General features: G+C 44.0%; 1 protein-coding gene across 6 annotated transcripts in view; it reads left to right on the forward strand.

Moving 5' to 3' along the window:
- Window positions 1–22,566, forward strand: part of PPP2R5C (protein phosphatase 2 regulatory subunit B'gamma) — a 139,406-nt gene that overhangs the window by 79,222 nt on the left and 37,618 nt on the right. For all 6 annotated transcript variants that reach the window (XM_070357994.1, XM_070357998.1, XM_070357997.1 and 3 more), the window contains one exon: window positions 4,023–4,222. In XM_070357994.1, coding sequence (XP_070214095.1) covers window positions 4,023–4,222 — 200 coding nt within the window. The remainder of the gene's footprint in view (window positions 1–4,022; window positions 4,223–22,566) is intronic.

Consider the following 22,566-nt stretch of genomic DNA (forward strand, 5'->3'; position numbering starts at 1 on the left):
TCCCAAGTTCACATTAGCAAATCAGTGAAAACAACTGAGGGAGGGGTGAAGAAATTAACATAAATGCAAGGCACCTGTGATGTTATTTGTAGCGAGAAATGTTACCACTCTTAACTTAAAAAAATAATAATGAAAGGAAATGTTGCTCAACACGAAGAACGCTCTCCAGCCAGTGCTGCAAGTGCCCCTTCCGTGTTCCTCTTGCTCTTAGATCAGCGATCTTACTCCGCACACTGTCAGGCTTCCGGGTGGTGCCCTGGGGCCCATCCAGACCCCTGTCACGGGGGCTCCCGGCCAAACCCGCGGGCTACAGCAGTTTGTCTCATATTGTGCTTTTTAGTTGATGCTCTCTTTGGGGCTCAAGGTTGCTCTTTAATATGTCTGAAAACAAGAATGTCAGTGTTAACTCGTCTATAAACAGTTTAAAGTAAACCACTGTCAGTCATGGGCAGAATTCAAAATCCATTCTTTTTTTATTTTGCTTCATAGAAGTAATTGTAAAAATTGGGTCAAATCCGGGGTCGTGGTTTATTACTTCGAGAGTCAATACCAGTCTTGACTACCAAACGCTGAAGTGTGATACACCGACAGTGTCAGCCCCGGGTAGCTTTTACTGTCTGATCCACGTTACGTGGTAATCAGAACAGTCCGGTCAGGTACGGGCTGTACCCGTCATACCTTTTTTCCCCTTTCAAGGTTAGCAATGCTTTATGGCTGATTCATGTTGATGTTTGACAGAAGACAACAAAATTCTGTAAAGCAATTATCCTTCAACTAAAAAATAAATAGTTTTTTTTAAAAAAAGATTAGCGATGCTAACATAATAGTTTTTAGAGAGTTTATTTTTCAATTACAAAAATAACTCATTCTGTAGAGACCCAACGTACACAAGGGTAAAAAGCATATTCTCCCACCACCACCTCCACTCATTTTTATCCCCCAGTGGTACAGTCTATTAACACAGCAGAAAGTACTGAAGATTTTTAAAATATGGTGACCAACAAGAACCTAAATTAACCTGCATTCAGAAAACACAGGAGGGACTTACCTGGTGATCCAGTGGTTAAGAATTTGCCTTGCAGTGCAGAGGACACGAGTTCAATCTCTGGTCAGGGCTCAGGGAACTAAGATCCCATATGCCATGGAGCCACTGAGCCCGTGTGCCACAGCTACTGAGCCCAGGCACCACAGCTAGAGAGCCCGTGCACCACAGCAAAAGATCCCGCCTGCCAAGGAAAGACCCGATGCAGCCAAATAAATCAGTGAACATAAGGAAATATCTGATGGGGCTGTGGGTGCAATATTTTTCACTCGATTTGATTGGTCTAATATAGTTTTTTTAAAAAACAATAAAGTTGTAAATGTAGCCAAATGAGGTTTTAAAACACGAGGTCATGAGATTTTGCTCACAAACTTTAAACTGTAAACAAAAATATTTAATACTGTAAAGATTGAAGGCAGGAGGAGAAGGGGACGACAGAGGATGAGATGGTTGGATGGCATCACTGACTCGATGGACGTGAGTCTGAGTGAACTCCGGGAGTTGGTGATGGACAGGGAGGCCTGGCGTGCTGCGGTTCATGGGGTCACAAAGAGTCGGACACGACTGAGCGACTGAACTGAACACCTTAGCCATCTGGAACCCTGGAAGAATTGACAGTTTCAGCAAGTTGAGATTTTCTTGTTTTTTTTAGAAGGATATTTATAGGTAGAAATTTTATGAAGAAAAAAGATTTTACTCTGCTCTTGCTTCTTATTGCAATAGGATTGTTTCAGAGTTCTGGTGACAGCTGAGTCATCACGTAGTTTTTAGGGGTAAATACAGGCTTCTCGGTTCTCTACAGTGTGAGAAAGCCAAAGTTTCCACGTACACGAGCTGTGACTACAAAATGTGCTCATTCAAGGTGTTTCTGGCAAAGTGGAGGGTGAGTGCAGGTGTGGAATTGAGTAAGGACTGAAGTCAAGCTCAGAGGTCATTAAGAAAATGAAGCGTTTCATTGAAGAGGGCTGGATGTTTGATTGTAAAGAGACCCAGACATTGTAGTGACTATTACTCATCTAAGTTTCAACAGCCACCTAGACTCAGGATGTCTGTGGTCATAGTTCTGTCCCTCAGTCCTGAGTAGCCTTCAGGCAGCACGCCCTCACTCCTTGGACCAGCTGTGCAGTGTGGGGGCTTGGGGAGCTTCCCAGGAAGTGGGAGGCTGTGCTGAGTGCCTGCTAGTTGCAGGGTTCCACACTGGGCACTGGAGGGTACCGAGAACCAGGGGACATCCACCTGGCACCTGCTGTCAGCAAGCAGTCCGATGCGGAAGAAATGCCCAGTGAGGGAGCTGACCGTTCAAGGCAGGAGGAGCTAAATGACGACCAGGAGTGCGTCCTGTCTGACCAGGAAGTGAGCAGGCCAAGCGAGAACTCCAAACAGGAGGGGCAGCTGGTGGAGGAAAGGGAGGTGAGGTGGGTTGGGGGAGCTGATGCGAGGAGAGGAGGGTGGAAGCAGGGAAGCCGGGGCCACCAGGGCACCCACTTGCGGTGCTGGCTTCTATGGGGCGGAGGTTTCAACAGCTTTGGTCTCAGGACCCTCTCACGCCCCTCAGAACTATGTGGAGAGCTTCTGTTTATGCAGGCTTAACTACTGATATTGACCACATTAAAAATTAAACCAGAGAGGGTGGTATCATTTTCTATTTTGAAAGTCTTTTTAATGTCTGACTTACGAGGAGAGAGCTGGATTCTGCGGCCTGCCTCTGCATCCAGCCTGTTGCCATGTGTTTGGGTTAAAACAATGCTTCCGGGAAGACACATGATTGGGAAGGGAGGAGCGTTTCAGTAGGCTTTTCAGATCGTTATGGACATTTTCTTTGATACCACAGCAAAAAGTAAGCAGTGAGAGGTTTCTTGAAGGATTCTGCAGCGTGGACTCTGAAACCACAGTAATAGGCTCCTGTACACCTTATCAAATTAAGACCTGGTGGGCTGCTTCACCCTCCGAATGGCTATTTTACCCTTAACTGATAGTGTAACACCAGTGTGATCTTGTGGAAACTCTTGGTTCACTGTGTCAGGCAGATCTTGGACACATTTCAGTCAATGGGTCAATAGATCCTGTTTGTTAATATCACCACCGATTTCCTCTTCACCCCAGAAAGCTGTCACACTCACACGGGCAGATCGGGGCTTTCCAACACCTCCCAGAACGTCGCACAGAGCTCCATCACTTCCCAGTCCTACACTGACCCTCCGTGCCTGCATCTTGTTTCTGTTGTGTCATTGTAAAGATTACGTGAGAAAAGTATGTGTGATGTGTATAAAGCTTTCGGTGCGACCCCCGGCCCAGGCGAGCACTCCCTCAGTAACACCGCTATTGTTTGCGCTGTTTCTGCATTGCTGTTGTCGTATGTGACACGTGTTGACCGTCACCCACGCTGACGGAGGATACGGGGCACCAGGGTGGGTGGAGACCCCCACTGTGTGCATGGAACAAGCGTTTGGGCAGCTCCACAGCGATGGCCCTTGCTGCTTACCAGCTGGCCGAGGGACAGCCACCACGCCCTCCCCCGTAAATCTAGAGCAACAGCAGGCCCGGGGGGCACCCCTCCTGTGACCGCTCACCTGCCGTGTGCAGCGGGCCCTGGTGCCCCTCACCCCACACCGGAGCTGTGGTTTGCCTCCTGTCCCACTGCCCAGCATCCTGCCAGCATCTGGTACGGCTTCAGGGTCACGTTTGTTGAATGCAAGCACTTAATTAGAATTTTATTTTGAACAGTACTCTGGACATGGCTTCAGAGAGTTAAGAAACATAGAAACTTTGTCATATGAAACATATGATATGAGCAGCGACTAGCTTATTTTTTCCTTTCATTGTCTTTAAGGAATGTATAATCTCTATTCACTCCTACCCCATCTCTTGTTTCTCAAATCTCAATAGAGATTCAAAAGTTGTAGAAAACTTAAAAGCGCGTCACAGTAATTCTGGGTTAAGCATTGTTGCGATCGATAATACTTTGCTTTCTCCTTTTCAGATGTTCCTCCTGCTGATCAAGAGAAGCTTTTTATCCAGAAGTTACGTCAGTGTTGTGTCCTCTTTGACTTTGTTTCCGATCCACTAAGTGACCTAAAGTGGAAGGAAGTAAAACGAGCTGCTTTAAGTGAGATGGTAGAATATATCACCCATAATCGGAATGTGATCACAGAGCCTATTTACCCAGAAGTAGTCCATATGGTAAGTAATTGCCGTTTAACCAGCGTGCCCAACCCTCGGTTACAAGCTGAACTCTGACTTGCTTAGAATAAGCTAAGACGTTTAAGCCTAACATGACATTTGCTACCAAAAAAAATCCTCCTGTTCAAAAATGTGTACTGGCACCTGGAGGAATGAACATCGACTACAGTGAGGGGACTCGAAGGACCGCTGTGCCCTGCGTGTGTTAACTCACCTGCTCCTCACAGCCACCACGTGGGGTAGAAATGTCAGAACTTTCATTTTTTTCTTAACTGTCTTACCCTCTTTAACAGTGCCCGTGCATAATTCAGAAGTAAGCGTGTGGTCCACACATCGGCAGGAAAATGCTGATGATTGGGAGGAGGTGAAATAGTGGTGGGCCAAGCCGGAGTCAGGCCAGTCCTCCCTGATTGGCGGGTTCACCGTTGGTTTCATTTGACTCCCAAATCCCTGTCTGAGTCTCAGACTCTCCAGCCCGTTTCTAGGTCCTTTGCAGGTCCCGCTGTGACCTCAGTCAGTACCATCTAGAAACATTTCATGTGATACCATTTTTAAAACTCTAATGTTTAATGCTGAACTCCAGTTATCTGTTGCATTTTTTTTGAATTGTTATTTTATCTGTCTTGATAACTAGGGAATCCTTGTGGCTTAATATAAAATTTTAAATCCTGATTTCCATTGAAATCTACTCCTTGATAACTAGGGAATCCTTGTGGCTTAATATAAAATTTTAAATCCTGATTTCCATTGAACTCTCTAAGTTTCTGATTCTTTTCCCCTAAAGCTATATATTTCAAAATTGACTAGGCTCATTGACCTAAAATATGTTTCTTCTTATATTAGTATGTGTGCTTTGGAAGAAAAGAAATGTAAGTCACGTTCTTTGTGTAATTCATAATCTATTGTATCCAAAGTTGAGATCAACTTGCTTCCTTTATTTTGGTTAACTCTTAAAGGTCAGACTTTACCAGCCTGTTGTCCGCCTAGGGCTGTGAGGTCCGTTTGGGTTCCTCCCCAGACGCCTACCTGAAGAACCATCACAGGCCTGTTGTTCAGCCACTAAGTCGTGTCCGACTCTTGGCAACCCCATGGGCTGCAGCACGCCAGGCCTCCCTGTCCTTCACTATCCCCTGGCAGGTGTATACTGATCAGTAAATCCTTTAAAGCTTCTCTCATCCAGACTAAGGAAAATCAGGGAATGTCTTTTTCTCTCCTTAACTTCCACTCTCAGTTACTATGGAAGGGCCTCCCAAACCCCAGAATCGCAAAGAGAAATCTCTAGTCTTTTCTAACACTTTGATAATTCTGTTCAAAAATCAAAAAAAAGATGTTTTGCAGTCCTCCTGGAACCTTTTTTTTTTTTTTTAATGTCTCAGGGTAGGGATATAACTGTGTCTTCTAAAATGATTAAAAAATCATTAGTCCCTACATCGTGTGATGAATATTCCCCTTTCTCCATTGACTTTAAATGCTGCTTTACTGTATATTAAATGTATTCTATTTTTGAATTATGCTATGCTAAGTCACTTCAGTTGTGTCCGACTCTGTGTGACCCCATAGACAGCAGCCCACCGGGCTCCCCCGTCCCTGGGATTCTCCAGGCAAGAACACTGGAGTGGGTTGCCATTTCCTTCTCCAGTGCATGAAAGTGAAAAGTGAAAGTGAAGTCGCTCAATTGTGTCTGACTCTTAGCGACCTCATGGACTGCAGCCCACCAGGCTCCTCCGTCCGTGGGATTTTCTAGGCAAGAGTACTGGAGTGGGGTGCCATTGTGTATCTAAATGGCATCTATTATAAACACTCAATATATTCTGTATTAGATGACCCGTGTGGAAGCTTCTTCTGTTTGGACGGAGCCTGGGCTGCCAGCAGCCCCTGAGTCCCGCTCTCTCCCCGGGAGGGAGGGGGTCCGCAAGGGGCATCGAGGCCCAGGCTGGCTGGGTGTGGACTGGATGCCTGCCCTGCACTGCTTGCGGGTCGCAGTCTCTCCTGGGTCTTTCACTGAGGCGTCGTGTTACCAGAACCACTTAGCATGCCTTGAGCTCTTGAGACTTGTTTCAGATGAAGTGATCGTTACTTCTTGCCTCCCTGTTAAAACCGTGTCCTAATAACCAGGCTCTCCCGCCATCTTAGCTTTGTTCCCCTCCAGGCAATGCAGGCCGTCTTCAGAGTCCTGGGCATCTTGCCTCTAATGCACATAGCAGACACTTGCTGAGCATCCCCTGAGCACGTTTTTAGGTGAGGAAATAAGAGTGGTGAGCAAGATGTGCGCCCTCCCAGAGCTGGGATCAGTAACGTGTCGTTTTTGGTTAAGGTGAGGCCATGAAAGAAGGGGAAGTGGGGAGAGAGTAGAGTTGCAGGACCGCCCACGTGGTGGGAAGAGGTGCGGAGAGAAACCTGGTACGAGTTGAGTTAGACCCTCCCACGAAGGTGCTCGAAGGAGGTGCTTTCCCGTGTCGCTGAGGACAGGGACGGTAGTTCTGTGCTCTGTAGTTCTGTGCTCTGTCTCTGACTGTGGCGAGGGCAGGAGAGCACAGCCGGCCTTCCCTCGAGGAGGGGCGGGGAGGGGGCACCCCTGTTGATGGGTTAATGAGAGTGAGGGAGGGTTTGCGCTGTGTCTGCTCTCGCTGTTTCGCTTGGTAGACGGAGGGTGCTGAGGAAAGACACAATGTAAGAGTGTGGTGGGGATGGCGCCAGCAGCCTGTCTGACCCTCTCAGAAGCAGAGCGGGTGCAGGACTCAAGAGCCGACAGAAGGCCTCCACCTCGCAGCGCCCGGACCCGGCGGGGCAGGCGGAGAGGTGGGCCCCTTTGCAGTTCCATCCCAACGCCCCTGGTGTGCTCACCATGAGCCTTGCTTGAAGGGTTGCCTGGTGTGTGTTTTGCTTTTTTCTTCTTTGGCTGCACCACATGGCTCTTGGGATCCTAATTCCCTAACCAGGGATCAAGCCCTTGTACCTTGCAGTGGAAACACGGAGTCTTCACCACTGGACTGCGAAGGGAGTCCCTGTCTTAATATTTTTACAGACATTTATTCCTACTGACTTTGAAGAATCCAAAACTCTAGAGATGTGTTCTTTATGCTTACATCTTTTAAATACGTTGCCTATTACACTGGGCTGCTATATTTTTTTAACAGATTTATTGACGGGTAATTCATAAGTATAATCCACCCTTTTAAGATGTACAATTCAGTCTAGTCTGTTCACAGGGTTGTGCAGGCATCAGCACATATAATTTTGTAATATTTTCATCCCCCTAAAAAATATCCTGTACCCATTAACAGTTACTGCCACTCTTCCTAACTCCTCACCCCTGTCCTGGGTAACCACTCCTCTAATTCCTCCCTCTGTAGATTGGCCTAACCTGGATATTTCTTAGAAATGGAATTACACAGTACACGACCTTCTTTTACTTTGCATAATGTTCTCACGTTTCATTGATGTTGTAGCATGTGTCAGAACTTCTTTTTATTGCTGAATAATATTCCATTACATGAATATATACTCCACGTTTTATTTATCTGTTTATCCATTGGTGGACATTTGTGTCATTTCTGCTACTTAGCAGTGGTGACTAATGCCCCTGTGAGCATCCATGTACAGACTTCTGTGTACATACATGTCTTCATTTCTCTGGAGTGTTTACCCAGGAGTGGAATGCTAGGTCCCGTGCTAACACTGTGTGTTCAGCGTTTTGGAGAGCTGCCAGACTGCTTCCCAAAGTGGCTGCCCCGTTTCACGTTCCCAGCAGCGGGGTATGAGGGCTGCAGTTTCCCCACCTCTCCCGTACTTGTTACTGCCCGTCTGTTTGATGGTGGCCATCCTGGTAGGTATGAGCTAGGATCTCACTGGCGTTCTGGTTAGTGTTTCCCTCTTGGCTAATGACGTTTAGCACTTTTCATGTGAGCTGTGTCTTTCTATTATACGTCATTCAATGGAAATTAAATGAAGCTTATAGATCATCAAGCCCGACCTTTATTTTCCAGATTAAAATAGCTTAGGTTCAGGGAGATGAGGATGAAAAGGGAGCAATACCCAGGGAGGAAGTTCCTGGAGTCTAGATTCTTGGGCTAAATTACATAAACTCCATTATCTCAATATTTCGGCCATTTTTAAAATACAGTCAGCCATCTGGTATTTAATTAACTTACCTAATTAATCCTTTTTTCAGGCTTTGGCATTTTTCTCATAGCAAAACCAAGTTAATAGCATAGCCTCTTCTTTCACAGAATACCATTTATACTTGAACGACTAACAAAAAGGTTATTCAGACTTGGGTTTTCAGGGAGCATCTTCTCACAAAATAAAATGAAAATGTCACTTTAAGGAAGATAACTGATGATGTTTGTTGTCAGTGATTAAAATTTGAGCATTCAAAAAGAAAATTCAAGCTCTCAGGAGAAATTCTGAATTTTGGAAGATTTGTATCTGCCAGTGCAGACTTCAGCTTCCCAGTGCTGCAAGCTGTCCTGCTGAGACTGGCGTCGATACCAATGAGTGGGATCCTTAGTATACACAATGAAAGGAACTAGACAGTCCTGTGAATATATTAAAAACAATCAAGTTGTACATTTTAAAGGGGTGGATTGTATGATATGTGAATGTCTCAATAAACCTGTTTTTAAAAAGCATGGCACTGCAGTCTAATAGGCAATTTGTTTACAATACATTAACACACATAATTCAGTGAGGCCAGTATTTTCCAAATGACGAACAGATGATATTATAAAATCATTCACTGGCCGGAGAGCCATTTAGAGTGCAAGACACATCATGGGGTTTTCAGGAATTAGAGACCCCTCTAATTGATAAGATTTAGGATTCCACAGAATAGGTAACCTTTAGTGGACTGCTGCTGCTGCTGCTGCTGCTGCTGCTGCTAAGTCACGTCAGTCATGTCCGACTCTGTGTGACCCCATAGACAGCAGCCCACCAGGCTCCCCCATCCCTGGGATTCTCCAGGCAAGAACCCTGGAGTGGGTTGCCATTGCCTTCTCCAATGCATGAAAGTGAAAAGTGAAAGTGAAGTCGCTCAATTGTGTCTGACTCTTAGCAACCCCATGGACTGCAGCCTTCCAGGCTCCTCCATCCATGGGATTTTCCAGGCAAGAGTACTGGAGTGGGGTGCCATTGCCTTCTCCTTTAGTGAACTACCACTTGTCAAGTTTTGGTAAAGTATCAAAGAAATCCACAGTTATCTAGAAGAGCTATTGATCACACCCTTTGCTCTTCCAACCACGTATCTGCTGGAGACAGGTTTTTCTTCCTGTATTTCAACCAAGTGAACATTCTGAGCATAGCAGATATAAGAATTCAGCTTTGTGGGTTTTTTTTTTTTTTTTTAATGAAACCAAATAGTAAAGACGTTTGCAAAAATGTGACACGGTGCCACTTTTCTCACTGAATTTGTTTTAGGAAATCTTTTTATTTAATATGAGTTGTTTTATGAAATAACTAATGTTAGTTATGAAAAATGTAGTTATTTTTATAAATTTATATTGACATAATGAGTTTATTATTTTCAATGAGCAAGTATTCTTTTTTAATTTCTCTGCTTTAATTTCCAATACTGTCCATATCCATAGACAGAACTCTAATAAGTAAAGTTCTTTGGATCCTCAATAACTCGCAGGAGTTTAAAGGGGTCCTGAGACCAAAAAGTGTGAGAAGCACTCCTCTCAAGGAGGTCTACCAGCACGGCCTGGGAGCGGCTCAGAAACGTTTCCCAGGGCATCGCTTTCCTGGGGCATCGCGCTGAGTTTGCCAGCGTCTCCGGGTCACGCTGAATGGCCTGCCTGCCCCGCCCCCTGCCCCGCCCCCTGAGATGAAGCCTTCCCGTGCAGCCTGTGACAACTCCAACTCCCCCTGGGCTCTCAGTTCCAGAGAATACGGTTTGCAGTGCCCCGCTTCTTCCGCGGAATTTAGCACAAGTCCTGGTCAGAGCTCAGTAACCCTCACTCGATAGTTTCCTGCCTCGGCGAGGGCACTAAGGCTAGTCTTAGTCACAGATGAATATAGCCTGCAGGTCAGAAAAGTTGTTTTGGTCACCGGTTGAGTGGAGTGGCTGGCTCAGAAGTGCTTCACATCAAGGTAGACCTCTCTGGAATCACCTGTCTCTGTGGGGCTGGATTACTCCATAGAAGTCAGTGAATCAGACGCAGAGGCGCCCTTCCGCACCCTGCCCTTACTGTCTCAGAGACAGACTGTTCTAGAGGAGCGCAGAGCCAACTGTTAATAGTAGCTGCCTCCACGTGGTGTGTTTATGTGGATTTTCCCCTTTTACTATATTTTTGTAATTTTAAAAAATTTCATATGATTATGTATCTCATTTGCCATCATCAAAAATCAGTAAATATGTTTTTCTTTAAAAAAAAAAAACCCCTCCTGATGTGTAGTGTAACAGCAGTACTGTCCTTGTGGGGATCCATGTTGAGTTTCAGGGGAAATGAGTGCATCACCATATTTTAACCTGTACTGCTTGTCAGTGACGAGATGGTGCCTTGCAAGTTTTCTTTTAGGCTTGGGGTTCAAGTCGGCATTTTCTAATAAGAGCAGAGCATTTCTCTCTGGTCCTTACGGGAGGTTTCATGCCGAGTTCCCCTCGGTGATTGTCTTGTGTCCAGTAAGGACTGATGGTGGATACTCTCCTTCGGGGTTTATATCTGATGTTTGCAGTGTGTTCTGGAAAGTTTTATGTGTTGTAAGGGTAAAGATAGTTTGCAAATGAGAGGGGAAAGGGCATTTTGAATGAAAGGAGGTGGTATATTAAAAATGAAGCTTCAGTAGTCCGCAGATTTCTTTCAGGTGGTGATTTAAACCATCAGTTCAGTTCAGTCGCTCAGTCGTGTCCGACTCTTTGCGACCCCATGGACTGCAGCACGCCAGGCCTCCCTGTCCATTACCAACTCCCGGAGCTTACTCACTCATGTCCATCGAGTCAGTGATGCCATCCTCTGATCTCATCCTCTGTCGTCCCCTTCTCCTCCTACCGTCAATCTTCCCCAGCATCAGGGTCTTTTCAAATGAGTCAGCTCTTCGCATCAGGTGGCCAAAGTACTGGAGTTTCAGCTTCAGCATCAGTCCTTCCGATGAACAATGCATTCCCCTTTTTGCCTAGTTGTTTTTGTTTTACCAAAGTCACCGTAACATGGGGGTAAAGAAGCGCTTTCATCAGAGATGAGCTAAGGGGAGATGAAAACAGCAAGTGCTTATTGAAATCCAGAGAATGCTTGTTCTACCTTAAGTATCAGTGAGCCGTTTTTTGGAGATTTGTTCTTATTTTGAGAGAATTACCCTTTGTTTTGTTGGATGTATTAAAATTATTTTTAAATGTGTGCGTATTTTAAATAAGTGAAATAAATACAAAAAGAAAAAAAAAGTTAATCTTTGTCTTTACTCCACCCTTTCCTGGTTCTACCTAAACCCAGCCCTACCTCCAGCCAACCAACTTATATGTACCTTTTTTCCCAAAAGACTGCTAAGAAATTTTGGGAGATGATGGATACATTTATCATCTTGCATGATGTATTTCATGGATGTATGCGAATGTTAAATATATCAAATTGTACAGTTGACGTACAGTTACACATGTCAGTTGTACCTCACAAAAGCTGGAGTTTTTTAAGCTCCTAAATTGGTAGCTATTTCTTTTGATCTAGGAGCACCATGAAGAAATTATGATGACATTTAGGGCATTGTAAACCAAGAAGGTTTGAGAACTTAGAACCTAGTAAATACCTTTCTGTAACATGTTTAAATTGATTTTAAATCTCCATATGGCAAAATTAACTTTTTCGTGAAGAGTTCTCTGAGATCTGACAAATATGTATAGTCATGTAACCACTCAGGGTAGAGAACAGTTTTATTGCCCTCCAAAAAAGCGCTGCGCGTTGCACCCTGCTCCTTTGAAATCAGACCTTCCCCTTATCCATTGCCTCTGGTGGCCACTAACCTCTCCCCCAGCTCTGTTTGGCCTCTTGCAGGATGTCGTATAAATGGACTCGGACAGTATGTTGCCTTTTGAGTCTGGCTCCTTTAACTTAGCACAACAAGTTTGAAGTTATGTTTGAGCACACAGGCGTGGGCTTGCTGGGTCATATCGTCGAGTACTTGTTTAACTTTCTAAGAAATTGCCAAACTGTTTTCCCGGGTCGACGTGCATTTTTTGTGCTCCCACCAGTCACGTGATAGTTCCAGTTGCTCCAGCTCCTTGTCAGCATTTGGTGTCTTCAGTCCTTTTATCTTATTTTGACTTTAAGCTGGAATTCCCTGACGGTTAACGATGCTGAGCATTTTTTCCTGTGTTTGCATATCTTCCTTGGGTAAGTGTGTGTTCATATCATTGGCCCATTTTTTGATTGGGTTGTTTTCTTACTGAGTTTGACACTTCTTTACATTTTCTGGATACAAACGCTTTGCCAGATACGTGATTTGCAAATCCTTTCTTTCAGTGTGTGGCTTGTCTTTTTATGTTAACAGTGTCTTACAGAGTTTTTCATTTAGGTCTAATTCATGATTTGTCTCTTTCACGGATACTGCTTTTGGTGTCATGTATAAGAACTCTTTGCCCCACCCAAACTCAAAAAATTTTCTCCTAAATGTTTCTACTTTTACATTTAAATCTATGATCCATTTTCTCTTCGGTTCATTTTTTGGCCTATGGATGTCCAAGTGTTTGTTGAAGAGAATAACCGTTCTCCACTGAATTCCTTCCCACCTTCTTGATGTGGTCAATCAAAAATTGACTGTATTTGTGAGTGTGTTCCTGGACCCTGTATTCTCGTCCACTGATCGAGGGATCTGCTCACCTGTACCATACTGTCTTCATGATTGTGAAGTGATAGTGTTAGTCGCTCAGTTGTGTCCGAATCTTTGTGTCCCCGTGGATTGTAACCTGCCAGGCTCCTCTGTCCATGGAATGCTCCAGGCAAGAATACTGGAATGGGTAGCCATTCCCTTCTCCAGGGGATCTTCCCAACACAGGGATTAAATCAGATCTCCTGCATTGCAGGCAGATTCTTTACCATCTGAGCCACTGAGGAAATCCATTAGCTTTGTAATAAATTTTGAGATCAAGTCCAACCTTTTTATTCTTCCTCAAATTGTTTAGCTTTTCTAGTTATTTTATCTCTCCAAATTAATTTTAGAATCAGCTTGTCTTTATTTACAAAATATCTTTCAAGGGTTTTAATTAGAATTGTATTGAATATGTACATTTGGAGAGAATTGGTATCTTAACAATATTGACCCTTTCAGTCTAGGAACACAGCATATCTCTGCATTTTGGTCATCTCTGAAGTTTTAAGCATGTAGATTCCCGTGTATTTTTTAGACTCATAAGTATTTCGTTTTTTGCTGCTGTTGTAATTGGAGTTTTTCATTCTCTCTTTCTGTTTTTGCAGTTGCATCACGTGCTTCATGTCATTCAGTGCACACGTATTAGTATTATTTATTAATTAAATTGTCCTTTATTACTGTAAAATGATCCATTTATCACAAGTAACATTATTTTCTACAAAACCTACTTTGTATGTTAGTATAGTCCCTCCAACTCTTTCTTGACTAGTGTTACCATGGCAAATCTTTTTCTTTCCTTTTACTTTTGACCAATGTGTATCTTTATATTTAAAGTGGACTTATCATAGACAGTATATGGTTGAGTCTTATACTTTTATTCAGTCAAGCAATCTCTTCCTTTTGATTGGGGTAGTCAAACCATTAACTTTCATTGTGAGTATTGATATTGTTCGGTTTAAATCTACCATTTTGCTATATTTTTTCCCTATTTATTCTATCTGGGTTTTGTTCCCTTTTCCTCTTTTTCTGCTTTCTTTTTGATCAATTGAATATTTTTTGTCATTACATTTTATCTCTTTTGTTGGCTTTTAAACTATCACTGTTTTTAAAAAAAAACTTTTTTTAATTTATTCTCGGCCGTGCTAGGTTTTCATTGCTTTGTGAGAGCTTTCTCTAGTTGCGGCAAGTAGGGGCTACTTGCACGGGCTTCTCATTGTCGGGGCTTCTCCTGTGGAGTGCACGCGCCAGGCCTGGGCTTCGGTAGCTGCGACGTTCAGGCCCCAGCGTACATGGACTTGGTACTGCGGCTCGTGGGCTCTGGGGCGTGGACTGCGTAATTGTGGTTCATGCCCTTAGTTGCTCCACAGCATGTGAGGTCTTTCCGGACCAGGGATCAAGCCCATGTCCTCTGCACTGGCAGGCAGGTTCATATCCTCTGCACCACCAGGAAAGTCCTAAACTATGACTAGTGTTTGATCTCATGTATTTAGCTTTTCTAGAATGCATCTGTAACTCGTCACAGTTAGCCTTTAAGTGACTGTACACCGTGTCATGTAAATACGTTTACAGCAGCGGATCTCCATGTCTTCTCCCCCAGTTTTTCTGCTGTTGTTGCTGTACATCTTCTCCGTATGTTATAAACCCCATGGTATATTATTTTTAGGAAACTGTTCTATTTTAAAGAGATTTAAAAATTGTTAAACCCTCTTCAGTTCAGTTCAGTCTCTCAGTCGTGTCCAACTCTTTGTGACCCCATGAACTGCAGCACGCCAGGCCTCCCTGTCCATCACCAACTCTCGCAGTCCACCCAAACCCATGTCCATTGAGTCAGTGATGCCATCCAACCATCTCATCCTCTGTCATCCCCTTCTCCTCCTCCCCTTAATCTTTCCCAGCATCAGGGTCTTTTCCAGTGAGTCAGTTCTTCGCATCAGGTGGCCAAAGTACTGGAGTTTCAGCTTCAACATCAGTCCTTCCAATGAACACCCAGTACTGATCTCCTTTAGGATGGACTGGTTGGATCTCCTTGCAGTCCAAGGTACTCTCAAGAGTCTTCTCCAACACCACAGTTCAAAAGCATCAATCCTTCCATGCTCAGCTTTCTTTATACTCCAACTCTCACATCCATACATGACCACAGGAAAAACCATAGCCTTGACTACACAGACCTTTGTTGGCAAAGTAACGTCTCTGCTTTTTAATATGCTGTCTAGGATGGTCATAACTTTCCTTCCAAGGAGTAAGTGTCTTTTAATTTCATGGCTGCAGTCACCATCTGCAGTGATTTTGGAGCCCAGAAAAATAAAGTCAGCCACTGTTTCCACTGTTTCCCCATCTATTTGCCATGAAGTGATCGACCAGATGCCATGATCTTTGTTTTCTGAATGTTGAGCTTTAAGCCAACTTTTTCTCTCACCTTTTCACTTTCATCTAGAGCCTGTTTAGTTCTTCTTCACTTTCTGCCATAAGGGTGGTGTCATCTGCATATCTGAGGTTATTGATATTTCTCCCGGCAATCTTGATTCCAGCTTTTGCTTCTTCCAGCCCAGCGTTTCTCATGATGTACTCTGCATAGAAGTTAAATAAGCAGGGTGACAATATACAGCCTTGACATACTCCTTTTGAACCAGTCTGTTGTTCCATGTCCAGTTCTAACTGTTGCTTCCTGACCTGCACATAGGTTTCTCAAGAGGCAGGTCAGGTGGTCTGGTATTCCCATCTCTTTCAGAATTTTCCACAGTTTATTGTGATCCACACAGTCAAAGGCTTTGGCATAGTCAATAAAGCAGAAATAGATGTTTTTCTGGAACTCTCTTGCTTTTTCCATGATCCAGTACATGTTGGCAATTTGATCTCTGGTTCCTCTGCTTTTTCTAAAACCAGCTTGAACGTCTGGAAGTTCACAGTTAATGTATTGCTGAAGCCTGGCTTGGAGAATTTTAATCATCACTTTACTAGCTTGTGAGATGAGTGCAATTGTGCAGTAGTTTGAGCATTCTTTGGCATTGCCTTTCTTTGGGATTGGGATGAAAACTGACCTTTTCCAGTCCTGTGGCCACTGCTGAGTTCTCCAAATTTGCTGCCATATTGGGTGTAGCACTTTCACAGCATCATCTTTTAGGATTTGAAATAGTTCAACTGGAATTCCATCACCTCAACTAGCTTTGTTTGTAGTGGTGCTTCCTAAGGCCCACTTGACTTCACATTCCAGGATGTCTGGTTCTAGGTGAGTGATCACACCATCATGATTATCTGGGTTGTGAAGATCTTTTTCATACGTTCTTCTGTGTATTCTTGCCACCTCTTCTTAATATCTTCTGCTTCTGTTAGGTCCATACCATTTCTGTCCTTTATCGAGCCCATCTTGGCATGAAATGTTCCCTTGAAGAGATCTCTAGTCTTTCCCATTCTATTGTTTTCCTCTCTTTCTTAAACCCTCTTATACTTACCCAAATACTTACCGTTTTCAGTATTCTTCATTCCGATATCCATCTGATTCCAGTTTTCTTCTGCTTGAAGGACTTTCTTAAATTTCTCTTGTCGTAGACATCTGTTGTTGTTTAGTCGCTAATTTGTGTCCGACTCTTTGCAACCCTATGGGGACTATAGCCCACCAGGCTCCTCTGTCCATGGGATGTCCCAGGCAAGAATACTGGAGTGGGTTGCCTTTTCCTTCTCCAGGGGATCTTTCCAACCCAGGGATCAAACCCAAGTCTCCTGTGTGGCGGGTGGATTCTTTACCTCTGACATCTGTGCTGTGCTATGGGTAGTCGCTCAGTTGTGTCCAATTCTTTGCGACTCCATGGACGATAGCCCGCCAGGATCCTCTGTTCATCAGGATTCTCCAGGCAAGAGTACTGGAGTGGGTTGCCATGCCCTCCTCCAGGGGATCTTCCCAACCCAGGAATCGAACTAGAGCCTCCTGCTTTGCAGGTGGATTCGTTACCAGCTGAGCTATCAGGGAGGCCCACCCCTGAGGTCTGCCAGCGATTGATTCTTCTAGTGTTTGTCTGCCTGAGAAAGTCGTTCTTTTGCCTTTGATCTTGAATGACACGCAGGCATCCCCCACTTTATTACGCTTTGGATGCATTGTGTTTGTGACACATTGAGGATCTGTGGCGGCCCTGTGACAGGCAGCTCTGTTGGCACCATTTCCCAACCATTCTGCTCGCTTTGTGTCCCACTGTCACACTTTGGTAATGCTCAAAATATTTCAAACCCTCCACCAGCAGAAAGATTATGACTCTCTGAAGACTCAGATAATGGTTAGCATATTTAGACATAAGGCTATTGTACACTTAATATACTATAATACGGTTTCAATGGAACTTTCATAGGCACGGGGAAACCAACAACTTTGTGTGACTAGCTTTATTTTTGACATTCACTTTATTGCAGTGGTCTGGAGCTGAACCCACAATACCTCTGTGGGTATAGAGCAGCACGTCAGAGTTTGATCCTTTAAAAATTGTGCTCCACTCTCTTCTTGTTTGCATCGTTTTTCATGAGAAGTCAGCTGCCTTTCCTGCCTCTGTTCCTTTGAACCTGGTGCATCTTTTTTTTTTCCCTCTGGCTGCTTTTTACCATCTTTTTCTTTTATTCTTTTTAATCAAGCACCTTGATTACGATGGGCCTTGGTGTATTTGTCTTCTTTTTCTTGTGTTTGGAGTTCATTTATAATTTTTATCAAATTTGGGAAAGTATTTGGCCCTTATCTCTGCAAACATTTTTTTCTGCCCCCCTGCACCATAATCCTTTAGAGACTCCAGTAACGTGTGTGTTAGGCCCCTGAGAGTTGTCCCCCAGCTCACAGGTGCTCTTTTTCTCTTTAGCATTGTATTTTTTTTTCCATGTGTTTCATTTGGTGATTCCCTTTGTTGTCTTCAAGTTCAGTAATTTTCTGCAGTGTCTCCACTTTTTTGTTAATTCCCACCCAGTAAGTTTTTCATCTCACATTGTCGTCTTCATCTTATATAGTTTATATATTTTCTATATCTTCGTGTCTCCACCTAACTTTATAAACACAGAATGTTGTTTTAGCCTTATCTGTTAATTCCACCATTGTGTCAGTCCCAGGTCAGTTCAATTGATTGGTTTTCCTTCTTGTTATAGATTATATCTTTCATGCTGCTTTATGTGTCTGGTAATTAATTTTTTATTGGATGCCTGACCATGTGGATTTTGTCTTGATTTCTGCTAATGTTCTGGAGCTTTGCTTTGCATGCAGTTAAGTTACTTGCAAACAGTTTGATCCTTTTGATTCTTGCTTTTAAGAGGTGTTAGGAAGGACTAATGAGCTGACTCATTGGAAAGACCCTGATGCTGGGAAAGATCGAAGGCAAAAGGAGAAGGGGGCACCAGAGGATGAGATGGTTGGATAGCATCACCAACTCAGTGGGCATGACTATGAGCAAACTCCAAGAGATGGTGAAGGACAGGGCAGCCTGGAGTGCTGCAGTCCATGGGGTTGCCAAGAGTCAGACACAGCTTAGCGACTGAACAACAAGAAAGAAGGACTGTGGTCATAGTCACTCTGTGGCTAATTATCCCCTCTACTGAGATAAGACCCCTCTGATTATGAGCCCGGTACTCTGTGAATTAATGAATTCTTCCAGTCTGGTTGGTGGGAACAGGCACTGCTGTTGGCCCCGGGGGAGTACTGGGTCTCTGCTCTTTTCGGGTGTTCTTGCAGGCTCCAGTAGTTTTCTGACACAGATGTGCTGGTCAGTCCTCTGCTGAATAGTTTAAGGAGACCTCTGCAGTCTCTGGAGTTGTCTCTGTGCACTTCTGTCCTCTCTGGGACTGTACCTTGCAAATTCTAACACCTGTGTCTGCTGAACGTCACCTGGGTTCTTTCTGCCTGTGCTGAAACCTGGAAATTCTGTTGAAGGAGAAAGCTGGGTATTTGTTTCCCATCTCTCAGGAATCTCTATCTTTCACTGCCTGAAATCCATGCCTTGCAAACCATTATTCCACATGTTTTAGCTTAGTTTTTTTCATTGTTTCAGGAAGTAGGGCAAATCCCATTTCTGTTTCTGTGTCTTGTCAGGAAGTGTAAGTCTCTGCTTCATTTATAATAGATACTCAGTTGGTTTGTAACTGCATCCACACAGGTGGTCCAGCAATGATTCTAAAAAATGAACTAATTAAAGGTTATGTGCATAATTTATAATTGCGTAGCTGTGTACATCTAGCCAGTGGAGATGGCACATAGCAAGAAGATGGTTGGTTATGCATACATGACCAGCAGATAAAATACTTTAGCTCTTAAGCTTCCCTTTTCAGTTCATTTCTCTCATGTTGAATGCAGAATACATAGTTTTGCCGTTCCAAAGCATTCCTAAACTTTTTCACAATTTATTGCAAAAAAAAAAAAATCAATGTATGTAATGTATAAGGATGTTAATGGTAAAATTTAATTGGTAGCTGTATAGTTATTCACTATGAAATTCAGCTGTTTATCGTTGAGGTTTTTCATAGCAAGATACTGGGGAATACATCGTTCAGAGGCTGTGTAAAAGTCACCTTAGATCCAGAGTAAACAGTTTAGGAGAAGCTTCCAGTTGCAGTGTTATCTTTAAATAGCACCAACTGAACTATAAGTATTGCAGATTAGTGGTTATCTTTTGTAAGTAAATGTTCTGTTCTGAAGTTCAAAAAATAAAAACTAAAGAATAAATTTATATGCATAACTATAGATCAGATCAGATCAGTCGCTCAGTCGTGTCCGACTCTTTGCGACCCCATGAATCGCATAACTATAAATGACGAGCATATTTTCATTTGAAGAAGATGCTATTATACCCTTAATAGTGAAATAGTCATTAAATTAAAATGTATGTTGTTTGAAAACGTGAGAGTAAATTTCCTTTATTTAAGTATTCTATAAAGATTTGTAGGTATTTATTTCCATAGCTTTAACTTTGATTAAGAACATATTTGATCATAAGAATAACCAGCTGTTCACAGTAAGAGTTCAGCTTGTGGTTCCTTCATTCGGGTATCTATTTGGAGGTGAAGCTGCATCCTTTGAAAGCAGCTGTCACTTAGAGGAAGTGATGATGTCGATTCCTGGAGGAGGGGACCCAACTTCACTGCCCCACCACGTTAATAGAGTGCTCATTCTGTGCCGCATGAAGCGATGGGCCCTGGAAAGCAGCACCAGGGGAAAGACATTAGACCAGGAATCACCCAACCGTCCAGTTATATTTGAGACACAGATCATGAAGAGAGGTCCAGGATGATGGAAGAGCTTGAACTCAGGGGCCCAATTTGGGCCTGGGGTCAGGAGAGGTTCCCCTGATGAAATGACACTGCAGCGGAGAGCTGAGGTTTAATTGGGACATTTTCACAGTTTCCAGGTAATTACTTGGTGTTGCAGTTAATAAGGTGACTGGTCAGTGCTTTTCCCAAAGGACCCACTTACTCTCAGCAGGTTTTTGAGGCCCTACCAGGTGCCGGGCGCTGTGGCAGGTGCTGGAGGGTCAAAGTCAAGCAGACGTTCCCCAGGATGACGCCTGAATTCTGCTGTGAAACCAGACTGATCTCATTTTACAAGTGAGGCAGGGGACGGTTTTTCTCTTTAAGACTGCTACTAGGATTATTATCCACCTAAAAAGTCAATTAGAGTTACTACGATTGCTTTCAAAGTATGAATTGCTTTGTGGAAAAGTTACATCTTTGTAATACGATGTCATCTCACACTGGCGAAGGGAAGGGTCCTTGTTCGTTCGGGTATTCTTTAGTGCCTTTCCTAGGGTTTTCATGCTCTGAGGCCTTGTAACTGGCTTGTGAGTTCCCAGGTCCTTGGTCGTTTTTGTGGCCACATATCTGGGGGTCCACCTATTAATCATGTTTCCTCATTATCTGCTGTTGGTGGAGAAGCTGTTTCCTCATTACCTGTTGTTGGTGGAGAGGCTGTTGCTGTTAGGTGTGTATTTTTGGTTTTCGTATGGGTGGTCCACTGTGATGCTCTGGCCATTGCCTCTGTTGGTTTTCCCAGTTACGTAATTTGCAGTCAAATAACAGCTTGCCATTTAAAATATAACGTGGAAGGGCTCCATTCCTCCCTACCCCCAAAATGTGTCTCTTAGCAATATGACCCTCAGAGCCTGGCCTTCCTATTACCGGAGGAAGGGCTGTAATTTGGTCTTTGGTGGACTCATCTTTATAAATCCTAGTGATATGAATAAAACAGAATCAGTAGCAGTAGAGAACCCTTGTGGTTTTAAACAGAGAACTGAGTAATCAACCTTTCTTTCCTTGTCTCTGAAATTAGATTATCAGTGTTCCTTTTTGGAGTGTATCCCTTCCTGTCTTAAACCTTTATATTGTTTACTGTACTGCAGGTGTCTCACAGCATGAGTGTTTTATTACTTCACCCACTGGCGGTGAGTATCACAGGCATAGAAAGCGTGCATGTTACTGCTCAATGGTGAGACTTTTCCATAAACTCGCTTCTTGAGCCATTTTGGTTTGTGTTTACTCAGTAAATTTAGCAACTGGGAGAAGAGCATCTCCAGGGTCATTTAAATACTGAAAGTAGAAGTGTCGGGAGAGCTGTCAAAGCAGGTGCTTCCTACGGCACGGTCAGTCCACGCCATGTGCGGGGGCTCTGCATGCCTGCACGCGTGCGCGGGGGCTGTGCACGCCTACACGCGTCACGACGTCTGTTTCTCACATGCCCCATGCAAAGCAGGGGTTTACTCTCTTTCCGCGGGTGAGAAAACCAAGGCTTGAGTAGGCTGTTGAGTCTCGGGTCCTGCTCTTGAGTGAGAAGAGGGCCCAGGGAGGCTGCCCCAAGGTCACGCTGCACCTTTCTGTCCAAGACCTGATTCCGGCTCTGTGTGCCCGGATCGGGGTGCACGCTGAGAGGCTGTGGGGGGTGGTCTGCATGATCTGCACCAGATCTAAGGCTTCTAGACTCACGGCAGAAACGGATTCCCTCTGATATCCATGGCGTGATGTGATGCTGGCAGTGATCGCCTCCTATAGTGCTGAAGCTAAACTCCACACCACGGTGCTCAATTCATTTGACCCCGAAGCTTCCGGGCTAAGAAATGTTGGTGGGTTGGAAACCCAAGGACAGCTTGAGGTGGCCTGTTTTTTTGCTTTCTGCTCTTTTATCTGTGTTTTAGTTTTTAATGTCTTTACCCTTTTCTAGAGCATTAAATCAGTGCAGTGAAATGTGGTAGGAAAGGAGGGTAGAAATTAGTGTGAGGTTTTTGTTGTTGTTGCATGAAACAAATAATTTTCTATCCATTGGAGCTGGCCAGTAATAAAACTTCCTAGACCGAAGATGGTCATCCTCACAGGACACTGAAAAGGGGACTTTTGTGTTCAAACCAACTTGGTCCACAGCCCCTTGCAGGCCCCAAGGATGGATCAGTCGGAGTTCTTCCAGAGAAGCAGAACCAGTAAGATAGAGCAGAGAAAGACAGAGAGGAGCAGATGGATGCATGGATGGATGGGTGGATTTTTGAGGCTCTGTCTTAGGACACGTGGAGTCTGACGGGGCAGATCTGAACCCCGAGGGGCGGGAGCCGCCG

Source organism: Bos mutus, chromosome 21, assembly GCF_027580195.1.
Source record: "Bos mutus isolate GX-2022 chromosome 21, NWIPB_WYAK_1.1, whole genome shotgun sequence".
Lineage (NCBI taxonomy): Eukaryota > Metazoa > Chordata > Mammalia > Artiodactyla > Bovidae > Bos > Bos mutus.